Here is a 16,775-nt window from a genome sequence, read left to right as displayed (position 1 = left end):
GATTTACCTTGGGACATCTCCAGGGAGTTTGCAGTTAGTTTAGTCTGAACTCTGCGTCAGCTGCTCAGGCTTCTTGCTTCTCAGTATGTGGTGGCTGGACTCAAGCTGCAGTCTTTCAAACCTAATTAGTGTTAAGGGAAGGAGGGGAACCCACAAACCCTCCTTTTCCTCCCCCCGCCATCAGTTTTTCAAAAGAAGGCCAGAGATATATTCAAGGTACAAGTAACTTACATATTTGTAGGGAGCTTGATCTTACATAATAAAGGACTTCATCCACACTTGCAGATTTGAGACTTTAGAAGGGCAGCTAACATTCTTGGGCCTGAGGGCTGAAAACACTCTGCGGGCAACAGAGGACTGGGAGATGGCATCACTCTTTGGCTTATGGGGATGCAAATTGCCCCTTCCTGACTCATCAGGTGACCAACAGGAGGAACAGTGAGGGGGTGATGTGCTTCCAGGCCAGGGGTGAATCAACCCTTCATAGACCTTGTGAAATACACTGATGCACCAGAAAACACACACAAACTCCTAATGTCCTTGTTGTTCCATTCTGGCCTTGCAAAGAAGGTAGCATCTGGAGAAAGCAATTTGACCCAACAAAGGCTAGAGGTAGACAGAGGCCCTTTGAACCTCAGTGTCCAGTCCAACTCTCTGGCCTGTAGATGGGCCTCCTGCCTGGTTCACTCCCTATTGCATGGGACCAGCAAGGTAGAGCCTGGTTCCTTGGGTCCATGGAAAGCGTCCCAGCTGTGGCTCTATGGGCCCTGGTGCAGTGATTGACAGAAAGCTCATTGTTCTCTTCAGATGCTGGGTTACCTTCCCATTTCTCAGCAGGAGAAGTGCCTGGGAGCAGCAGAATGCAAGGAGGATGCAAGGGAGCTCCAACCACACTCCCTTCAGGAAATGAAAGGTCTCCCCAGAAGCCCCTACATTACAACAATCACCCGAGTTTGTCTAAACCAGGAATCCCCAAACTTCGGCCCTCCAGATGTTTTGGGCTACAATTCCCATCTTCCCCGACCACTGGTCCTGTTAGCTAGGGATCATGGGAGTTGTAGGCCAAAACATCTGGAGGGCCACAGTTTGGGGATGCCTGGTCTAAACTATACTTGGTGAGAATTTTGGATTTGGATCCTGGAATGCTCCTATAGGCGACCTTACATCATACCCCAGACAGGAGTGCCTGGCATGCTATGGTCCATGGGGTCACGAAGAGTCGGACACGACTAAATGACTAAACAACAACAACAACATCATACCCCAGGGTGGAAGCAGGGAGAAATGGTTGCAGACACTTCATAAAGAACAAAGTATTTATTTGAAGGGAGATGCTGGCTTCTTTCATGATAAAAACATGTGGTCTGCTGTCACCAAAGCATCCTTTCGTCTGACTGTTGAACGAATGGACTTTATCACAGCTGTCAGGTCATTTACTAAAGTGTTGAATGGGACAAGGCAAAAGAACTGATCAGAGGCGTAGATCTCAAAATTGGTAGGTGGCCGAGCAATCACACATCTGTTTTTAGAAAAAAAAAGTCAGCAATAACACAATTTGAAAAACTATACATTGTTTTTTGGACATATAGTTTAAGGGGTTTTGAATATGTTAAAAAAAAGCTCACATAATGATGCAAAATATCTGTGCAAAATGGGAGGGGTTAATGGGAAAGAGAAAATTTAATTCTTAATCATGTAATGATACCCTAAAATGTATCATATATTCATGATACAATATTTTAATGCAGTAGTACAGTATTCTCACTTTGCATTTTTGTGTTGTGAACCACCCTGTGATCTTCGGATGAAGAGCGGTATACAATTTTAAATGATAATAATAATAATAATAATAATAATAATAATAATAATAATAATAGGACCAATACTGATCCATGTAAATGCGAACAATTTTCTTATTTGTTTTGTAAATGACACACTCAAATGGACCTGCGTCTATAAGTTTCAATTTGCAATATACTTTCCTATTTTCAATAAGACTGTTCTCATCTTTCTGACGGTAGAGGCCAAAGCAAAGGATTCCAAGCAACTCAAGTGCTAGATTGTAGATATCCCCAAAGAAGAGCTGTGAAGGGGGGAAAGTGACAATATTGTCTTAATGCCATATCAACATTCCTTGATAAGATGAATTTCATTGATAAGTCTGTTTGCACCTTCTCGGACGGGTGGCTTTCCCCTGTGAACTGGCCTACTGCAGGCCAGATTGTCTTTCTGCCACCAAATTGGCCAATGGAGGCAGGAATGTAAGGGGCGTTTCCCCTGGGCGCGGTGCCAACCGACCAGTAGTGGCTCTTTGCACCGCGCCCGTGGCAAGGATAAATGCCTGGCCTGCAGGGCCTTTGAGCCTGTCCCTCGCTACGCATGTCCCATAAACTGCTGGTTGAAGGCCCTGGTTTAAAATAGTAGTTTAAAAGGAATCCACGGACTCATGGTTGGTCTTCCTTGTGAGGGGTTGTGCCCTGAGCCTGAGTCTAGGGGACATCTGGGGGGAGGCCTAGTAGACCCCCCTGCTTGCCACCATACCAGGTGTTCACCCGAGGCTGACCTATGGTTGATGCCCAGGGTCAGTGCTGTCTGCAAGGGTGCAGGGAGCTAGTCGAACCAGAGCCTATGCAACCACACACTTGATTGTAATCAATAAAGTTGTGGCCTGAATTCTGCCAAAAACCAAACCAAAAATTTGAGTCTTGTCTGAATTTATTTTGGGGGGGGGGGGGTGGTTAAAGCAACTAGCAGTGCATTACAATTGCTTCCACTAGCAGAAAAATCATTAGGGGGTCCACCAAGATCATCAGCATTTTTGTTTAAAAGGAACCACAGATATAGATGTTAAAGGGCATTGGGGCCAACACGGCAAGAAGGATGGATCAGACCAATTCTTATTCCGTCCAATTTCACACCTTCTGAGCATGAACAGAGGTTCATCTGCCTTTGTGCCATTGTCTTCACTGACTTAAGCCCTTCTTGTTACTTCAAATGGACCTTTTTAAATGAGGGTATTGAATGCTGATACAAAGCTCATGCATGTGATTCAAAACACTCTATGGATTGCAAATCCAAGAAAACAGTAAACACAGCTGCCTATCTTCCTAATTCACTTGTTCGTGATGGTTTGAAGCACATCAATGAGACTTAAAAGAGGTAGCTTGAAGAAAATGAGCTAAATACAACTCACCAGTAGTCCGTCTGTTGCACTTGGAGAGTCTGTCAGTGCTACAAGTGCCAGTTTACACCTGTTCCTCGATCCAAAGTGCATCATATTGCTAGTACTGCCACTCAGTGAAGCCTCCTCTGCCAGATATTCTTCCAGTTCTGGACTGGTCCCTCCAGTCACCAGTGACTGCAGCAAAGCTAACACGTGGTGATTACGGTAGGTCTGCAATGAAAATGTACAGAAGACAAACATTCCTTTCCACCAGATGATACAAAGGACAGCAAATGCCTATCCAATTAGAATTGATAGGGCCTTCCTGTAGGCATTCTAGAACAATGGTTTTCAAATTTCCTATAATCATGCAATGCTAATTCACTTTGATTTGCCTGCCGCCAAGAAGCTTAAACATCTTCTGTGGAATCCATGTGCATTTTCAGAAGGATCTGGCATGCCTTTTCCAATATTAACATCATTACGGTACTGCTCAGGGTTCTTGGGCCTCATTGTCGCACGCACAATTTGAGTGTACTCACAATGGATTTTCCAGCAAGAATTCATAGCAGGGATGGTTGTGGTGGACAGCGCTCTCTGCCAGGCAATATATATGGCAGGATTAGGACTGCAGGATTAGGACCTCTGATCAATTTTGGGGAAACTTTGGAAAATTTCATCAAAGAAAGTTTGATTGCCACTCTAGCTGATATCTCTCGAGTGTGCAGGGCATGGTGTATTGGCCACCAGCTTAATGTATGTGAGGAATCTGAATCCTAACTGGTCTGACACTGGAAATCTCTATATTATTGTGGAGATGCATGAGCAAGATAGTAGAGAGGCAGCATGGTGACCAGTACAGGGCCGCAAACTATTAAATTCAGATGACTGGGTGACTATGATTTTTTTCAGAAAAATAAGGGGACACCAAATCTCCCATGACAGCCTACTTAGATGTGACAAGCATGACTACAAAGCCCTTAAGCAGGCTTCCTCAAACTCTGCCCTCCAGATGTTTTGAGACTACAATTCCCCTTATCAGGGCCGGCCCTATGGTTAGGGTGGGTGGCGCAGGGCGCCAGGGGGCGCTGCGCAGCTGCGCCCGCCTGTCACGTAGCAGCGCCCGCCGCACTGGGAAATGGGGCGGGGGGCACCGGAGGGATCCGTCGCACCATGGCTCCAGGTATGCTTAAGATGGCCCTGCCCCTTATCCCTGACCACTGGGATCATGGGAGTTGTAGGCCAAAAACATTTGGAGGGCCGAGGTTGAGGCAGCCTGGCCTTTAGAAAATCAAGAACCAGCAAAGTACCCCAACCTTTTAAAGGTATTTAGAGAATCTGAAGGGATGATTCATATGACATGTAGATAGTAGCATTATTTATGAGTGTTACTTATTTGTTTCATATATTTATCTATCACTTGATATCTAAAAAGTCTCTCCTGCCCTCCTCCTCCTCCTCTCTCTCTCTCTCTCTCTCCAATGAAACAAAAATAAAACAATACCATATAATAAATAATACTATAAAAATACTATAATATTATAAAAATCTAAAAAGGCAAAAACAAAACAAACAAAGCACCATATTGTTGTTTAAAAAAACCTTTATATCATTAATATTTTTTTATTATAAGGTAAAGGTAAAGGGACCCCTGACCATTACCGGTAGGTCCAGTCGTGACCGATTCTGGGGTTGCGCGCTCATCTCGCCTTATTGGCCGAGGGAACCGGCATATAGCTTCCAGGTCATGTGGCCAGCATGACAAAGCCGCTTCTGGCAAACCAGAGCAGCACATGGAAACGCTGTTTACCTTCCTGCTGTAGCGGTTCCTATTTATCTATTTGCATTTTGACGTGCTTTCAAACTGCTAGGTTGGCAGGAGCTGGGACCAAGCAACGGGAGCTCAGCCCGTTACAGGGATTCGAACCGCCGACCTTCTGATCAGCAAGCCCTAGGCTCAGTGGTTTAACCACAGTGCCACCACCCAAAGCAGGCTGTTGGAACTGATGAGAGATAAAAGAACATCTAACTAACTGTGCTGCCTTTGCAGCATGGGATCACTATACATTATTTCTTTTGTTGCCTGGTGGCATATGAGAGGGAAAGTGCTATTTTCTGGTTTGGATTTCATGGAACACTATAATTTGCCACAAATCCAGAAGTAATAAATTGAGGCATGCAAGGGGATGAGAGAGATAATGAGGGAAGGGAAGGGAAGCAAAGAGGATGTACATGCTGGTTAAGTCCAGTCAAAAGCGTCTATGGGGTTGCGGTGCTCATCTCGCTTTCAGGCTAAGGGAGCAGGTGTTTGTCCACAGACAGCTTTCCGGGTCATGTGGCCAGCATGATGAAACTGCTTCTTGTGCAATGGAACACGGTGATGGAAACCAGAGTGCACAGAATTGCCATTTGCCTTCCCACCACAGTGGTACCTATTTATCTACTTGTGCTGATATGCTTTTGAACTGCTAAGTTGGCAGGAGCTGGGACCGAACAACGAGAGCCATGCTGGTGAATTGCATTTCAATTCTACTTGAGCCTTTTCTGCCTTTTTGAGGAGGGATTTATTCAGAATTATCATGTTCTCTTGGCCAGGCTTATCTAGCTCAGAGGGAATCAACATTTTACATACTTTGCTGAGCTCTTTAACATATCATGGCTAAACTTTTTTGACATCAAAAGGATTTCATTTACATACTTGGCTTAATTAATCGGATTTATGTGTCACCTGCATTTTATTTGCTGAGTTATACACCGAGTTTGCAGAATGAAAAGAAAGACAACTAAAGAGAGCTGAGTTTCTTTAAAAACATCCCTGCAATACAGTAAATGTGAGTACATTAAAAAGAAGCTTCAGTCTCATTGAAAAGGAACGCACTCCTGCAAAAATCCTAATTCACCTAGACATTACTGATATGCTTAGGTACATTGAGCAAACAGAGTAACAACAACAAAATCAATCTTGATGTAATTGTATGCATGATTACATCAATATTATTTTGGTGGTGTTTTACCCATGCTCAGGAAGTTCTTATGCACAACTATAAAACACTGCACACACACAAATGTTCAAGATTAGTTTTGGGCAGTTTTATCTTTTTATTAAAAAATCATTTTTATTAATTTTCCAATACAAACCGCCAATTAACATCTAATCATATTCCAATCAAAAACAATAAACTAAAAATAAAAAAGAACCAAATTATAGTCCAAATTATTAATTATTAATTTCCCCGGACTTCCCACAGTCTGGACCTCTTGAAGAACATCTCTCATTTCTGCCTTCTTCTGTTGTCCTCCTATTTTCCACATTCCAATTTTATCACTTTAAACTTCTCCGTCCCTGGCTATGCAATTCTCAATCGTCCAAAATCATATATCCTTACATCCATCGAGAACAGCTTTATTTGTAAATATATATTTTTCCAACTGTCTATTTGCCAGCGCAGCTTCTCCTGACTTCTTTTCAATCTCCCAATCTGGGCTGTTATCCAAGTCTTCTTTTAAAGTTTAATGATGCAGCAACTCCCATGTCGTTAAATTGTTGAGTTATTCCCATCCGGGCTGTTGTCCAAGTCTGTCTTTGATGTTAGGCATTCTGTTTGCATATTGCAATGTAAATGAACTGTATTCCACAGGTATAAATCATTTGACGATCGATCGGCTTTCGGAGACCACACAATCCCCCCTCCTGGGCCCTAGGAGGGGGGCTGCTAGACATCCATTTAGCCTTCTCTCTCACACTTAATGAAGAAATTCTGCAAACAGATGCAAATATTGTCCCAAATTATTGTCTCAAATCACTACAAAGTCATCCAGCAAACATCTCCCACTTCCCTTGAAACAGGGAGGAACTCTCATTTTTCTGTGCTGCGTCAAAAGCACCATCTTGCTTCTTCTTTTCTTTATCAAGTCTTATCAAATCTTTCAAACCAAATAATGCTGTGCAGTTGAAGATTTAATTTTAAATAGAAGTCCACCTGTACTCCTCAAAATAAATTAGGTTTCTTAATGAGGCTTGGCGTAGAAGACCAATTGTAAGTGTTGAGAAGAAGAAAAAAGAACATACCATCCTCCGTAATCCAAACACCATGATGAAAAACTTTGAAGTCCAAGCTTAAACGCCAGGGACTGTACAATTTTGCAGGTTTTTCCTCAGTCTTCTTCGGTCCAGACTATGTCTGTTTATTGTCCAAATCTGATTATTTTATCAAAACAGATATTCCCGGCTATGGGAATGGCTTCGGAGAGTGCTGGCTGTGTCGTGCTCTTGGGACCCAGTGTCCTGCCACTTGCACAATGCAAGCTGGGAAACTCGGACTATCTGCGGTTCTACGAGTCAGTCCTCCCCCACCCTGGGGAGTCTGCCAGGGCTAATTACCCCCATATCAGTTGGACAGTGTTTTATCAATAGGCACATGAGCATCAAGAATATTTAGGGGAGGGACAGGTGTAAACGCCCTGAAAATGTTAAGAAATCGCACATGCTCTAATTCCAGAATGAACTTTAGAAATTTCTCCACTTAACACCACAATTCAGGAGTAGAATGCAAGATAGAGGCAAGTTATGAAACAATCAAGCAATGAAATGTATGAAATCTACTCAAACCTAGCTTTAAGATTTTTAATAATATGGATAATTAGTGACATATTCACACAACTTTCTTGTCTTGTGCTAACTATAAGTAGTACAACATTAGCCTATCTATAAAGTCAAATTAGGGTGGATTTGTATGGTATTCTGAGTGAATTTGCATTTCTTGTTGTGTCCAACTCCATTCCAAAGTCCATTCCAGGAATCTAGAGATGTCAACAGGTTGTGCTTGCATCCTCTAGGGCCTTTTGGGAACCAAAGAAGACTATCCTACACCATGTGAAAGTCTTATACCCATACAGTCAAACCTCGGTTTGCGACCACCTCCATTTGCGACCGCTTCGGTTTCCGCGGACCCGGAAGTGTTTATATCCAGGTTCCACGGCGCTCGGATCCGCAGAAGTAATCTGTGCAGTGCTCAGATGCGCAGAAGCGATCTGCACAGCATTCATATGCGCAGAAGCGCTCTATCGATGCTTCGCACACGCGCAGAAGCGTACCTTCGGCGAGCAACCAATTCGGGGAGCGACCAGCTCCACGGAACAGATTGTGGTCGCAAACCGAGGTACCACTGTACAAGTAAAGACCTAGCATTATACAGAGGCTCCCTGAGATGCTCTAGGCTTCAATGTACACGTCCAGAGGTTTTGTCTGTTGCAGAAGAAGCTGTCCATTGCTGAACATGGTGGAGGTCTGGCCTTATAGAATTACAGGAATGCACTGCACCCTTGGCCCATTCTAGAAATAGTTCTGCCCAAATAAACCCTGCTCCTATGAACCCTAGTTATAAATTCCACCAAAATTCCAGAAAAGTAATTCCTGGCTTTAATGTGAAATAAATGCATGTTTTAGGTTAGAAGTGCATAATACATTTTGTAAACAAAGCAAACATGGACAGCAAGTCAAACTGCATTTCTGCCCATAGTAGAACTTTGCTGGAAGAGGTTAACAATTCAGTCTTCTAGAGGTGGATGATTTAATACGAGACTCAAGTTGGAAGGTTTATAAGGGACTTACAGTGCACATTATAGCATCCAAAAAGCTGTCAGAAAATACTGTTCCTCTGGATAACTGTTGCATTCCATAAACAGACTCATTTGTGCTGCTCTGTTCAAATAACTGTGCATTGGAGGCGATCTCTGAAAGAGGACAAAGCAATAGCAGAAGCTCAACCACTTGCAAACACCAAGGTTGTATATAATCAATGGAAACTATCATAATTAAACTCAACAATTTCCAGTGCTGTAAAATAATGTGAAGAATGCGAGAGAAAAGAAGGAGTGGTTGCTTTAATGGACTTGGACCCAGGTGGCGCTGTGGTTAAATCACTGAGCCTAGGGCTTGCTGATCAGAAGGTCGGCGGTTCAGGAGCTGCTTGGCAGGAGCTGCTTGGTCCCAGCTCCTGCCAACCTAGCAGTTCGAAAGCACGTCAAAATGCAAGTAGATAAATAGGAACCGCTACAGCAGGAAGGTAAACGGTGTTTCCATGTGCTGCTCTGGTTTGCCAGAAGTGGCTTTGTCATGCTGGCCACATGACCGGAAGCTATACGCCGGCTCCCTCGGCCAGTAATGCGAGATGAGCGCGCAACCCCAGAGTCGGTCACGACTGGACCTAATGGTCAGGGGTCCCTTTACCTTTACCTTATGACCAAATTGTATGGGACCCAGGTGGCGCTGTGGTTAAACCACTGAGCCTAGGGCTTGCTGATCAGAAGGTCGGCGGTTCAAATCCCTGTGACGGGGTGAGCTCCCGTTGCTTGGTCCCAGCTCCTGCCAACCTAGCAGTTCGAAAGCACGTCAAAATGCAAGTAGATAAATAGGAACCGCTACAGCGGGAAGGTAAACGGTGTTTCCATGTGCTGCTCTGGTTTGCCAGAAGCGGCTTTGTCATGCTGGCCACATGACCTGGAAGCTATACGCCGGCTCTCTCGGCCAAAAATGCGAGATGAGCGCGCAACCCCAGAGTCGGTCATGACTGGACCTAATGGTCAGGGGTCCCTTTACCTTTTTATGACCAAATTATTTACTGAGGCTAGGAGTTGAGGTCAATCAAGAAATGAGCTCTTGTGACAATAAATAATGGTGATGATTATCAGTAAGCAAGCAAGCTAGATGCATTTATAACTTGGTGGCACTTGATCAATTACCCGTATATACTCGAGTATAAGCCGACCCGAATATAAGCCAAGGCACCCAATATTACCTCAAAAAAAAACTGGGGAAACCTATTGATTTGAGTATAAGCCGAGGGTGGGAAATGCAGCAGCTACTGGTAAATTTCAAAAATAAAAATAAATACCGCCCTATGCCTTTCCCAGCTGGTGGCGGCAGGGGGGGGGGGAGAAGTGGTGAGGAAGGATCCCTTCCTCGCTGCTTCTCCCTCCCCGCTGCCTCGCTCAGAGCAGGCATACGACGGGGGTTCGGAGAGTCACAGCACAGCACTTCTCCAAACCCCTGGTCCTGTGCCTTTCTCTGCCGCCACCCGCCTCACTCAAGTATAAGCCAAGGGCGGCTTTTCAGCACATTTTTTGTGCTGAAAAAGTAGGCTTATACTCGAGTATATACAGTATATTGTGATAGATCAGAAGTGACAAGGCTGAGTACTAAGACTCACCTGGTTTGTGAAAACAAAAAAGTCAACATTTAATTACATTTCCCCTACCACTATCCCATATTTATATTAATTACAGTGGAAGATGCAGGCCAACAATATTTGGAAAGCAATATTTGGAAAGTTAGTAAAGTTACTTAAGTAAAAATAGTTAAAATAAGAAAGATGTTCTCAGCTGACATAATCATTACTGGGGCAGAAAAGCCACCATAAAGTGACTTTTTAAATCTGCATTTTTCATATAGGAACATTGTGAGTGTTTCTGATATCTCAGGAGACCTTGACTATTCCAAATCCCTCACTGCCAAGCCTCTGCTGCCCCCCAGCCTTCCCAGAAACCAAATCCCTCAATTATTGCATTCCATCCCTTTCTTTTCCCCAAAGGCTATCTTCCTTGAGCAGCAACTGAATGTGGAGAGTGAAGGCCTGCTCCTCAGGTCGTGAATGGACCGCTACACCTTCACAGCCCAAAAGTATCTTGAGGACCCAGTTGCTGCTGGGGAAAGTAACTATTTGGGGAAAGGATGGTGGAATATTTCAACAGACTGAGCTTCTGTATAAGCCTCACTCAAATGCAAAGTGGTTTTGGCTTGGAACATTAAAAAGTTTGTTATTTCCAAAGTGGAGGTGCTGTTTTCAACCACCTCCAATTCTGAAATCCAGCCACATCAGTAGTTTTACTTTGTACAGCGGGCTAGGGACAAAGGTGAGAGCTGTTTCCTAGTCCTGCTGGAACTCTCAGCGGCTTTTGACACCATCAACCATAACATCCTTCTGGACCGTCTAGAGGGGTTGGGAGCTGGGGGCACTGTTATACATTGGTTCTGCTCCTTCCTCCTGGGCTGTGTTCAGAAAGTGGTGGTGGTGGTGGATGAGTGTTCAGACCCCTGGGCTCTCACTTGTGGGGTGCCCCAGTGTTCTGCCCTCTCCCCCATGCTTTTTAACATCTACATGCAGCCGCTGGGAGAGATAATCAGGGGGGTTGGGCTGGGTGTTCATCAGTATGCGGATGATACCCAGCTCTACCTCTCTTTCAGAACCAGTGAAGGTGGTGAAGGTCCTGTGTGAGTGCCTGGAGGCGGTTGGAGGATGGATGGTGGCTAACAGACTGATGTTGAATCCTGACAAGACATAAGTACTATTTGTGGCGGACAGGACGCGGGCAGGTGTGGAGGACTCCCTGGTCCTGAATGGGGTAACTGTGCCCCTGAAGAACCAGGTCCGCAGCCTGGGAGTCATTTTGGACTCACAGCTGTCCATGGAGGCACAGGTCAATTCTGTGTCCAGGGCAGCTGTCTACCAACTCCATCTGGTATGCAGGCTGAGACCCTACCTGTCTGCAGGCTGTCTCGCCAGAGTGGTGCATGCTCTAGTTATCTCTCACTTGGACTACTGCAATGTGCTCTGCGTGGGGCTACCTTTGAAGGTGACCCGGAAACTACAACTAATCCAGAATGCGGCAGCTAGACTGGTGACTGGGAGCGGCCACCGAGACCACATAACACCAGTCTTGAAAGATCTCCATTGGCTCCCAGTTAGTTTCCGAGCACAATTCAAAGTGTTGGTGCTGACCTTTAAAGCCCTAAAGGCCTCGGTCCAGTATACCTGAAGGAGCGTCTCCACCCGCATTGCTCAGCCCGGACACTGAGGTCCAGCGCCGAGGGCCTTCTGGCGGTTCCCTCGTTGTGAGAAGTGAGGTTACAGGGAACCAGACAGAGGGCCTTCTCGGTAGTGGCGCCCGCCCTGTGGAACGCCCTCCCATCTGATGTCATAGAGAAAAATAACTACCAGACTTTTAGAAGACATCTGAAAGCAGCCCTCTTTAGGGAGGCTTTTAATGTTTAATAGATTACTGTATTTTAATTTTCTGTTGGAAGCCACCCAGAGTGGCTGGGGAAACCCAGCCAGATGGGTGGGTATAAATAAATAAATAAATAAATTATTATTATCATCATTATGAACTATCAAAAGATCCCAGAACGAAGACTGAAAGGAATAGACCCGCACCAAAACTTAAAAGCACTTCCAAATCCTCCAGAAACATCACGTGGATGTTGCAGGGATGAAAAAAAGGTTTGCTTTAGTTTCATGCTGAGTCTTTGTAACACTTTGTTGCCTATATTCTCCTGATAAGCTGTTGAGACTTCTTCAAAGCCTGTGAATTAACATTTAAGTCAAATCTTTTTTTATGTACCTTGGACACCGCATGCTGTCGCTTTCTGTCTTTGAATTCTAAAGAGGTTTCAGGAGTAAATAAATAATGCATCAGGCATAACACTGGTGAAATTTGTTCCCAAAGAAGAACTTACTCAGCTCGGTGATGATGGGAGTCCGTTTGGAAAGGATGGGCATTGATCGGCCGGCAATTGATCCCTCACTGATTTCCATTGGAGTAACTTTCAGTAACAATGCAGGCAAAAGAAAGAAGAAGAGAAAATCAGAAAACAAAGAGCTAAATTTTGAGACTGCCCAAAAGTGCTTATTGCATATTATTGTAACTATAAAAGACACCTCTGTTTGTTGCATGCTATTCTCCCAAGCTTCATTATCTTGAAAGATTTGAGATATCTACTTGAAAGCTCTTCCTGGAGCTGTTTATTGTCATCAAATATTAGTCAGTCAAACCAGTGGTCCTGAAGCTGTAAATGAAGTCAGCCCTAAATTCCATAATTCCTCTTCTCTACTAGCCTTCCAGAGAGGGCACAGAGTAATAAGATCCCTGCTGGATCAGACCAAAGCCCATCTAGTCCCCCATTGGTTGTATCCAACCATGTTCTACTCACCGAAGATCTAGTGAAATTAATGAACCAAAGCTTGTCATATCAATTAGCTTCAATGGAGTAGGACTAGTGTTGGATACAACCAAGAGTGGTCAACTGGATTCCTATAGGAAGCCCCCAAGCGAAACCTGGGTGCAACAACAGTTTTCCCATGCACAATTTCCCAGCGACTGCTATGTAGAGATATAATGCCTCCAGCAGTGGCAGCATCTTTTTTTATATGGGCTGCAGCTCAGCTGATGAGTTTCTTCAGTGCTGCTTAGATCCTGCATGCTTTGCCATTTTTCTCCTGTTTTATTTATCCCTCTGTGCTGCCTTGAGCATATGGGAAGGCTGCTCAACAAATAGATTTAGCAAGACATCAATTGAATTAATCTTAGTTATATTAATTGTTCAATGAGGACCAAAGGCAGTCTGCAAGAGACATCTTTCAGCGTGTGTGTGTGTGTGTGTGTGTGTGTGTGTGTACGTCAGTGTGCTTGTGTGTACTGTCAGCACCCATCTATCTCAAGAGACAATGGAGTGTGCCTCAGGGGGTGAAGTCCAAAGCTGAAGCCATTTAAGGGTTGTGAGTCATCCCAGAGCCATCCCCACTACCCTGCCTGTAAAAGTGACTTTTTCTCATGCAGGCCAGCAGTATTCTTCCCAATTGCTCATTTAGACCTCCATCTGCACTCTACATTTTAGGGTGCTAAAAGTTGTAAGAGGAAACCCCTATTCCCCTCACAAAGCTATGATACAAAAAGGGATTTAATATCAATCTCTTTTCCCAGGGAACTCTGGGAATTGTAGCTCTCTGAGCAACAACTCTCAGCACTATTAACAAACTACACTTCCCATGTTTTTTTGGTATAATGTTTATTTATATGCAGAGTGGACACAAGACTTTAGACATAAACTTGCTGGCTCCCATTTCCCATGTTTCTGGTCAGTGACTGCAAAGGCATTAGAATAACCTGTGGGAACTAGGGGTATTGGTGGTCATTGCAAATTACGCATGCACACACACACACACACACACACCTGAAAAAAGACCCAATTTATGATATAAGAACAGTTTCAATTTAAAGGATTGGTACAATCTGATTGCAGATTGTGACATAAAGAATACACAGTACTGTTTATTTGCTTGCAGATAAAGTAAAGCAAAGCAAGAATTAACCCCCACCATTTCTTGATTTAAACCCAGGAAAGCATTTGCTGCATTTTCTTCTCCCTCCCATATGCTAATGAAGAAAACAAGGTCACACTACCAAGGTGGTAATAAATTGGATTAAAAATGGAATTGGCTGTATAAGCAGGAATTTGGGTGGTATTAAACTTGTTGGTGGGATATTTTTGTCACGAGATAAAGGAATTATAAAATAGATTTTGGAGTGCACATAGACGAATACAATCCTACAGGATTCAAGGGGGGTACACCTTTGTGCAGCAGTTAATCCAATTTCAAAGTCAATGAGCCCTATAGTAGTCACTCAGCAAGTTGTTAATAAAAAAACAGACCAGGAAGATGAAAATGTTTTCAAAGTGCTATAAGAGGCGCCTACCTAAGACAATGAAATCTTCAATGTCTTAGATGCACACTGTTGAATACAGTGGTACACCGTTTGCACCCCGAAAAGTACTCAACCCATGTGGCGCTTTAGCACATGTGCGAAGCGCCGATAGAGCGCTTCTGCGCATGCACGAAGCACACAGAACGCTTCTGCGCATGTGTGCATGGCGGAACCTGGAAGTAAAACCTAGGTACTGCAGAGTACGCAACCCGAAAGTACGCAACCCGCAGCTTACGCAACCCGAGGTATGTCTGCATTATCAACTAAGTATCATATACCTTATCTGTAGGTATTTTACTGTAGGTATTTTATTGACTTCATTTCAGTTATTTGAGAATATCTAGGTAACAGACCAAAGTCACACTCTGGTGCAATGATGGGACGAAACATCACTGCTAATACAAAGAGGCTGAATGACTGAATATATCACTGGAAAATTATGGGGGGCAGTATAAGTAATTTGACATATTGCTAAAGGAAGGGTTTTGCAACTGAGTTGTTCGATATCTTTTTTGAAATTTCACTCAAAATAGCCACTGCCCTGTACTCCAGCCGCAGCCTCCAAACCATCTTCAAGGGCAGACCCCAATGTTAGGTTGAAGCCAGGTTCTGCTGCCTATGAAAGTACAGTATGAGAGCTTGGCAGGACCCTCACAACGTCCTGTAGGTGGATTTGCAAGACCTGGCAGAAGCCAAATTCTGCCAGGGAACTAAGGGAATGTAAAATGTGATAATAGAGTGCATTACATTCATATAACATGAAGGTGACCAGAGCATGGGTTACTATATCCAAGCTATCTTTAACCAGGGAATGGCTAACCAAAACTGGAAACAGTCACTCTAGACCAGTATTGGTAGCAGCAATCCAGGGTCTCGCTCTTTCTCTGCCACCGGGTTATTTTAACCTGCTGTGCCAGAAATTGAACTTGGGACATTCTGTATGTGAAGCATGGTTCCTCTCGTGGGAGGGGGCAGATAGAAAAGGCCTGAAAGAAGGGGCAAAATGCAGCAAGTGAAAGAAGGATAGAGAAAGAAGTTATTACATGAGGAAGACAATGTAGTAGAGGCCAAGATGGGGCAAAGCCACCTGCAATCGGGGAAGAGAATCTAAAGCTCTTGCCCACTCTCTCACCTAGAGTCTATCTTTTTGGCTGCTACCATCTCCATCTCCACTGTTTGATGGACACCTCTCTGATGTCTAGATTAATGGTCCATTCTTCTCACACAGCATAAGATTTAATGGAGGGAGAGAGAAAATCGCAAGGCATTCTTTTGACTGAATGTGGCTCTGATGATAAGGAAAACTGTGTATTAAGATTTCAATGACATGGATAAAGTGGTTATAGTGGGGGAGGACATTTGACTGTGTGTGTCTCTGTGTGTGACACTCCATTGCTCATGCTTTTATGAAAGGTATTTCTAAAAAATATTTCTAAAAAATATTTCTAAAAAATAAATGTTTTAAAGGGGGAGGAGGAGGAGGGTCCTCTAATGCCCTATTGAGGTTATTGGAGGGCATTGGTGGAGCTGGATCTGACTTCTGGCCTTGGCCCCTTTTACCCCAAACTTGGGAGTTTTGCACAAAAGCCAGAGGAGGAGGAGGAGGAGGAGGAGGAGGAGGAGGAGGAGGAGGAGGAGGAGGAGGAGGAGGAGGAGGAGGAGGAGGAGGAGGAGGAGACAACAATGAAGACAGAATGGTGATGTTTCACGTTTCAGAAACAAGGCCAGGTAACTGAAACCGTAGAACAGTGACTATCCATGGTGGAAAACATGCCTTAAATGCAAAAGGCATCAGGATTGATCCTTGGCATCCCCAGCTTAGTCTCATGGGAGGGAAAAGACCCTTCTCTGTCTGAGACCCTGGAGAGCTTCTGCCAGGTTGATGAGACAATCTTTGGCTACATACACAAATCTTCTGACCAGATATTAGGCAGCTCAATGTTACAAGGAAGCTCCTGTAATAAGGAAGCTCCATACAACTCCAAAAACTGGTGGAGAAAATCAAATGAGAATTTCAGCAGTGTACCTGTTCAGATGAGAGAGTGTTTAATTTTAATATGAAGGTAGCCAT

The 16,775-nt window shown here is 44.1% G+C and overlaps 1 protein-coding gene across 1 annotated transcript in view; it reads right to left on the bottom strand.

The window, feature by feature from the left end:
- Positions 1 to 1,344: 1,344 nt before the first annotated feature.
- Positions 1,345 to 16,775, bottom strand: part of KCNU1 (potassium calcium-activated channel subfamily U member 1) — an 86,845-nt gene continuing 71,414 nt past the window's right edge. The window contains exons 25-29 of the mRNA XM_060268599.1: positions 12,678 to 12,741; positions 8,775 to 8,896; positions 3,194 to 3,394; positions 1,990 to 2,083; positions 1,345 to 1,526 (exon numbers count right to left, since the gene is read on the bottom strand). Coding sequence (XP_060124582.1) covers positions 1,345 to 1,526; positions 1,990 to 2,083; positions 3,194 to 3,394; positions 8,775 to 8,896; positions 12,678 to 12,741 — 663 coding nt within the window. The remainder of the gene's footprint in view (positions 1,527 to 1,989; positions 2,084 to 3,193; positions 3,395 to 8,774; positions 8,897 to 12,677; positions 12,742 to 16,775) is intronic.

This window comes from Zootoca vivipara, chromosome 15 (genome assembly GCF_963506605.1).
Source record: "Zootoca vivipara chromosome 15, rZooViv1.1, whole genome shotgun sequence".
In the NCBI taxonomy this organism is placed as follows: Eukaryota; Metazoa; Chordata; class Lepidosauria; order Squamata; family Lacertidae; genus Zootoca; species Zootoca vivipara.
The sequence above is the reverse complement of the archived record's forward strand: the minus strand, read 5'-3'. Positions and strand labels throughout refer to the sequence as shown.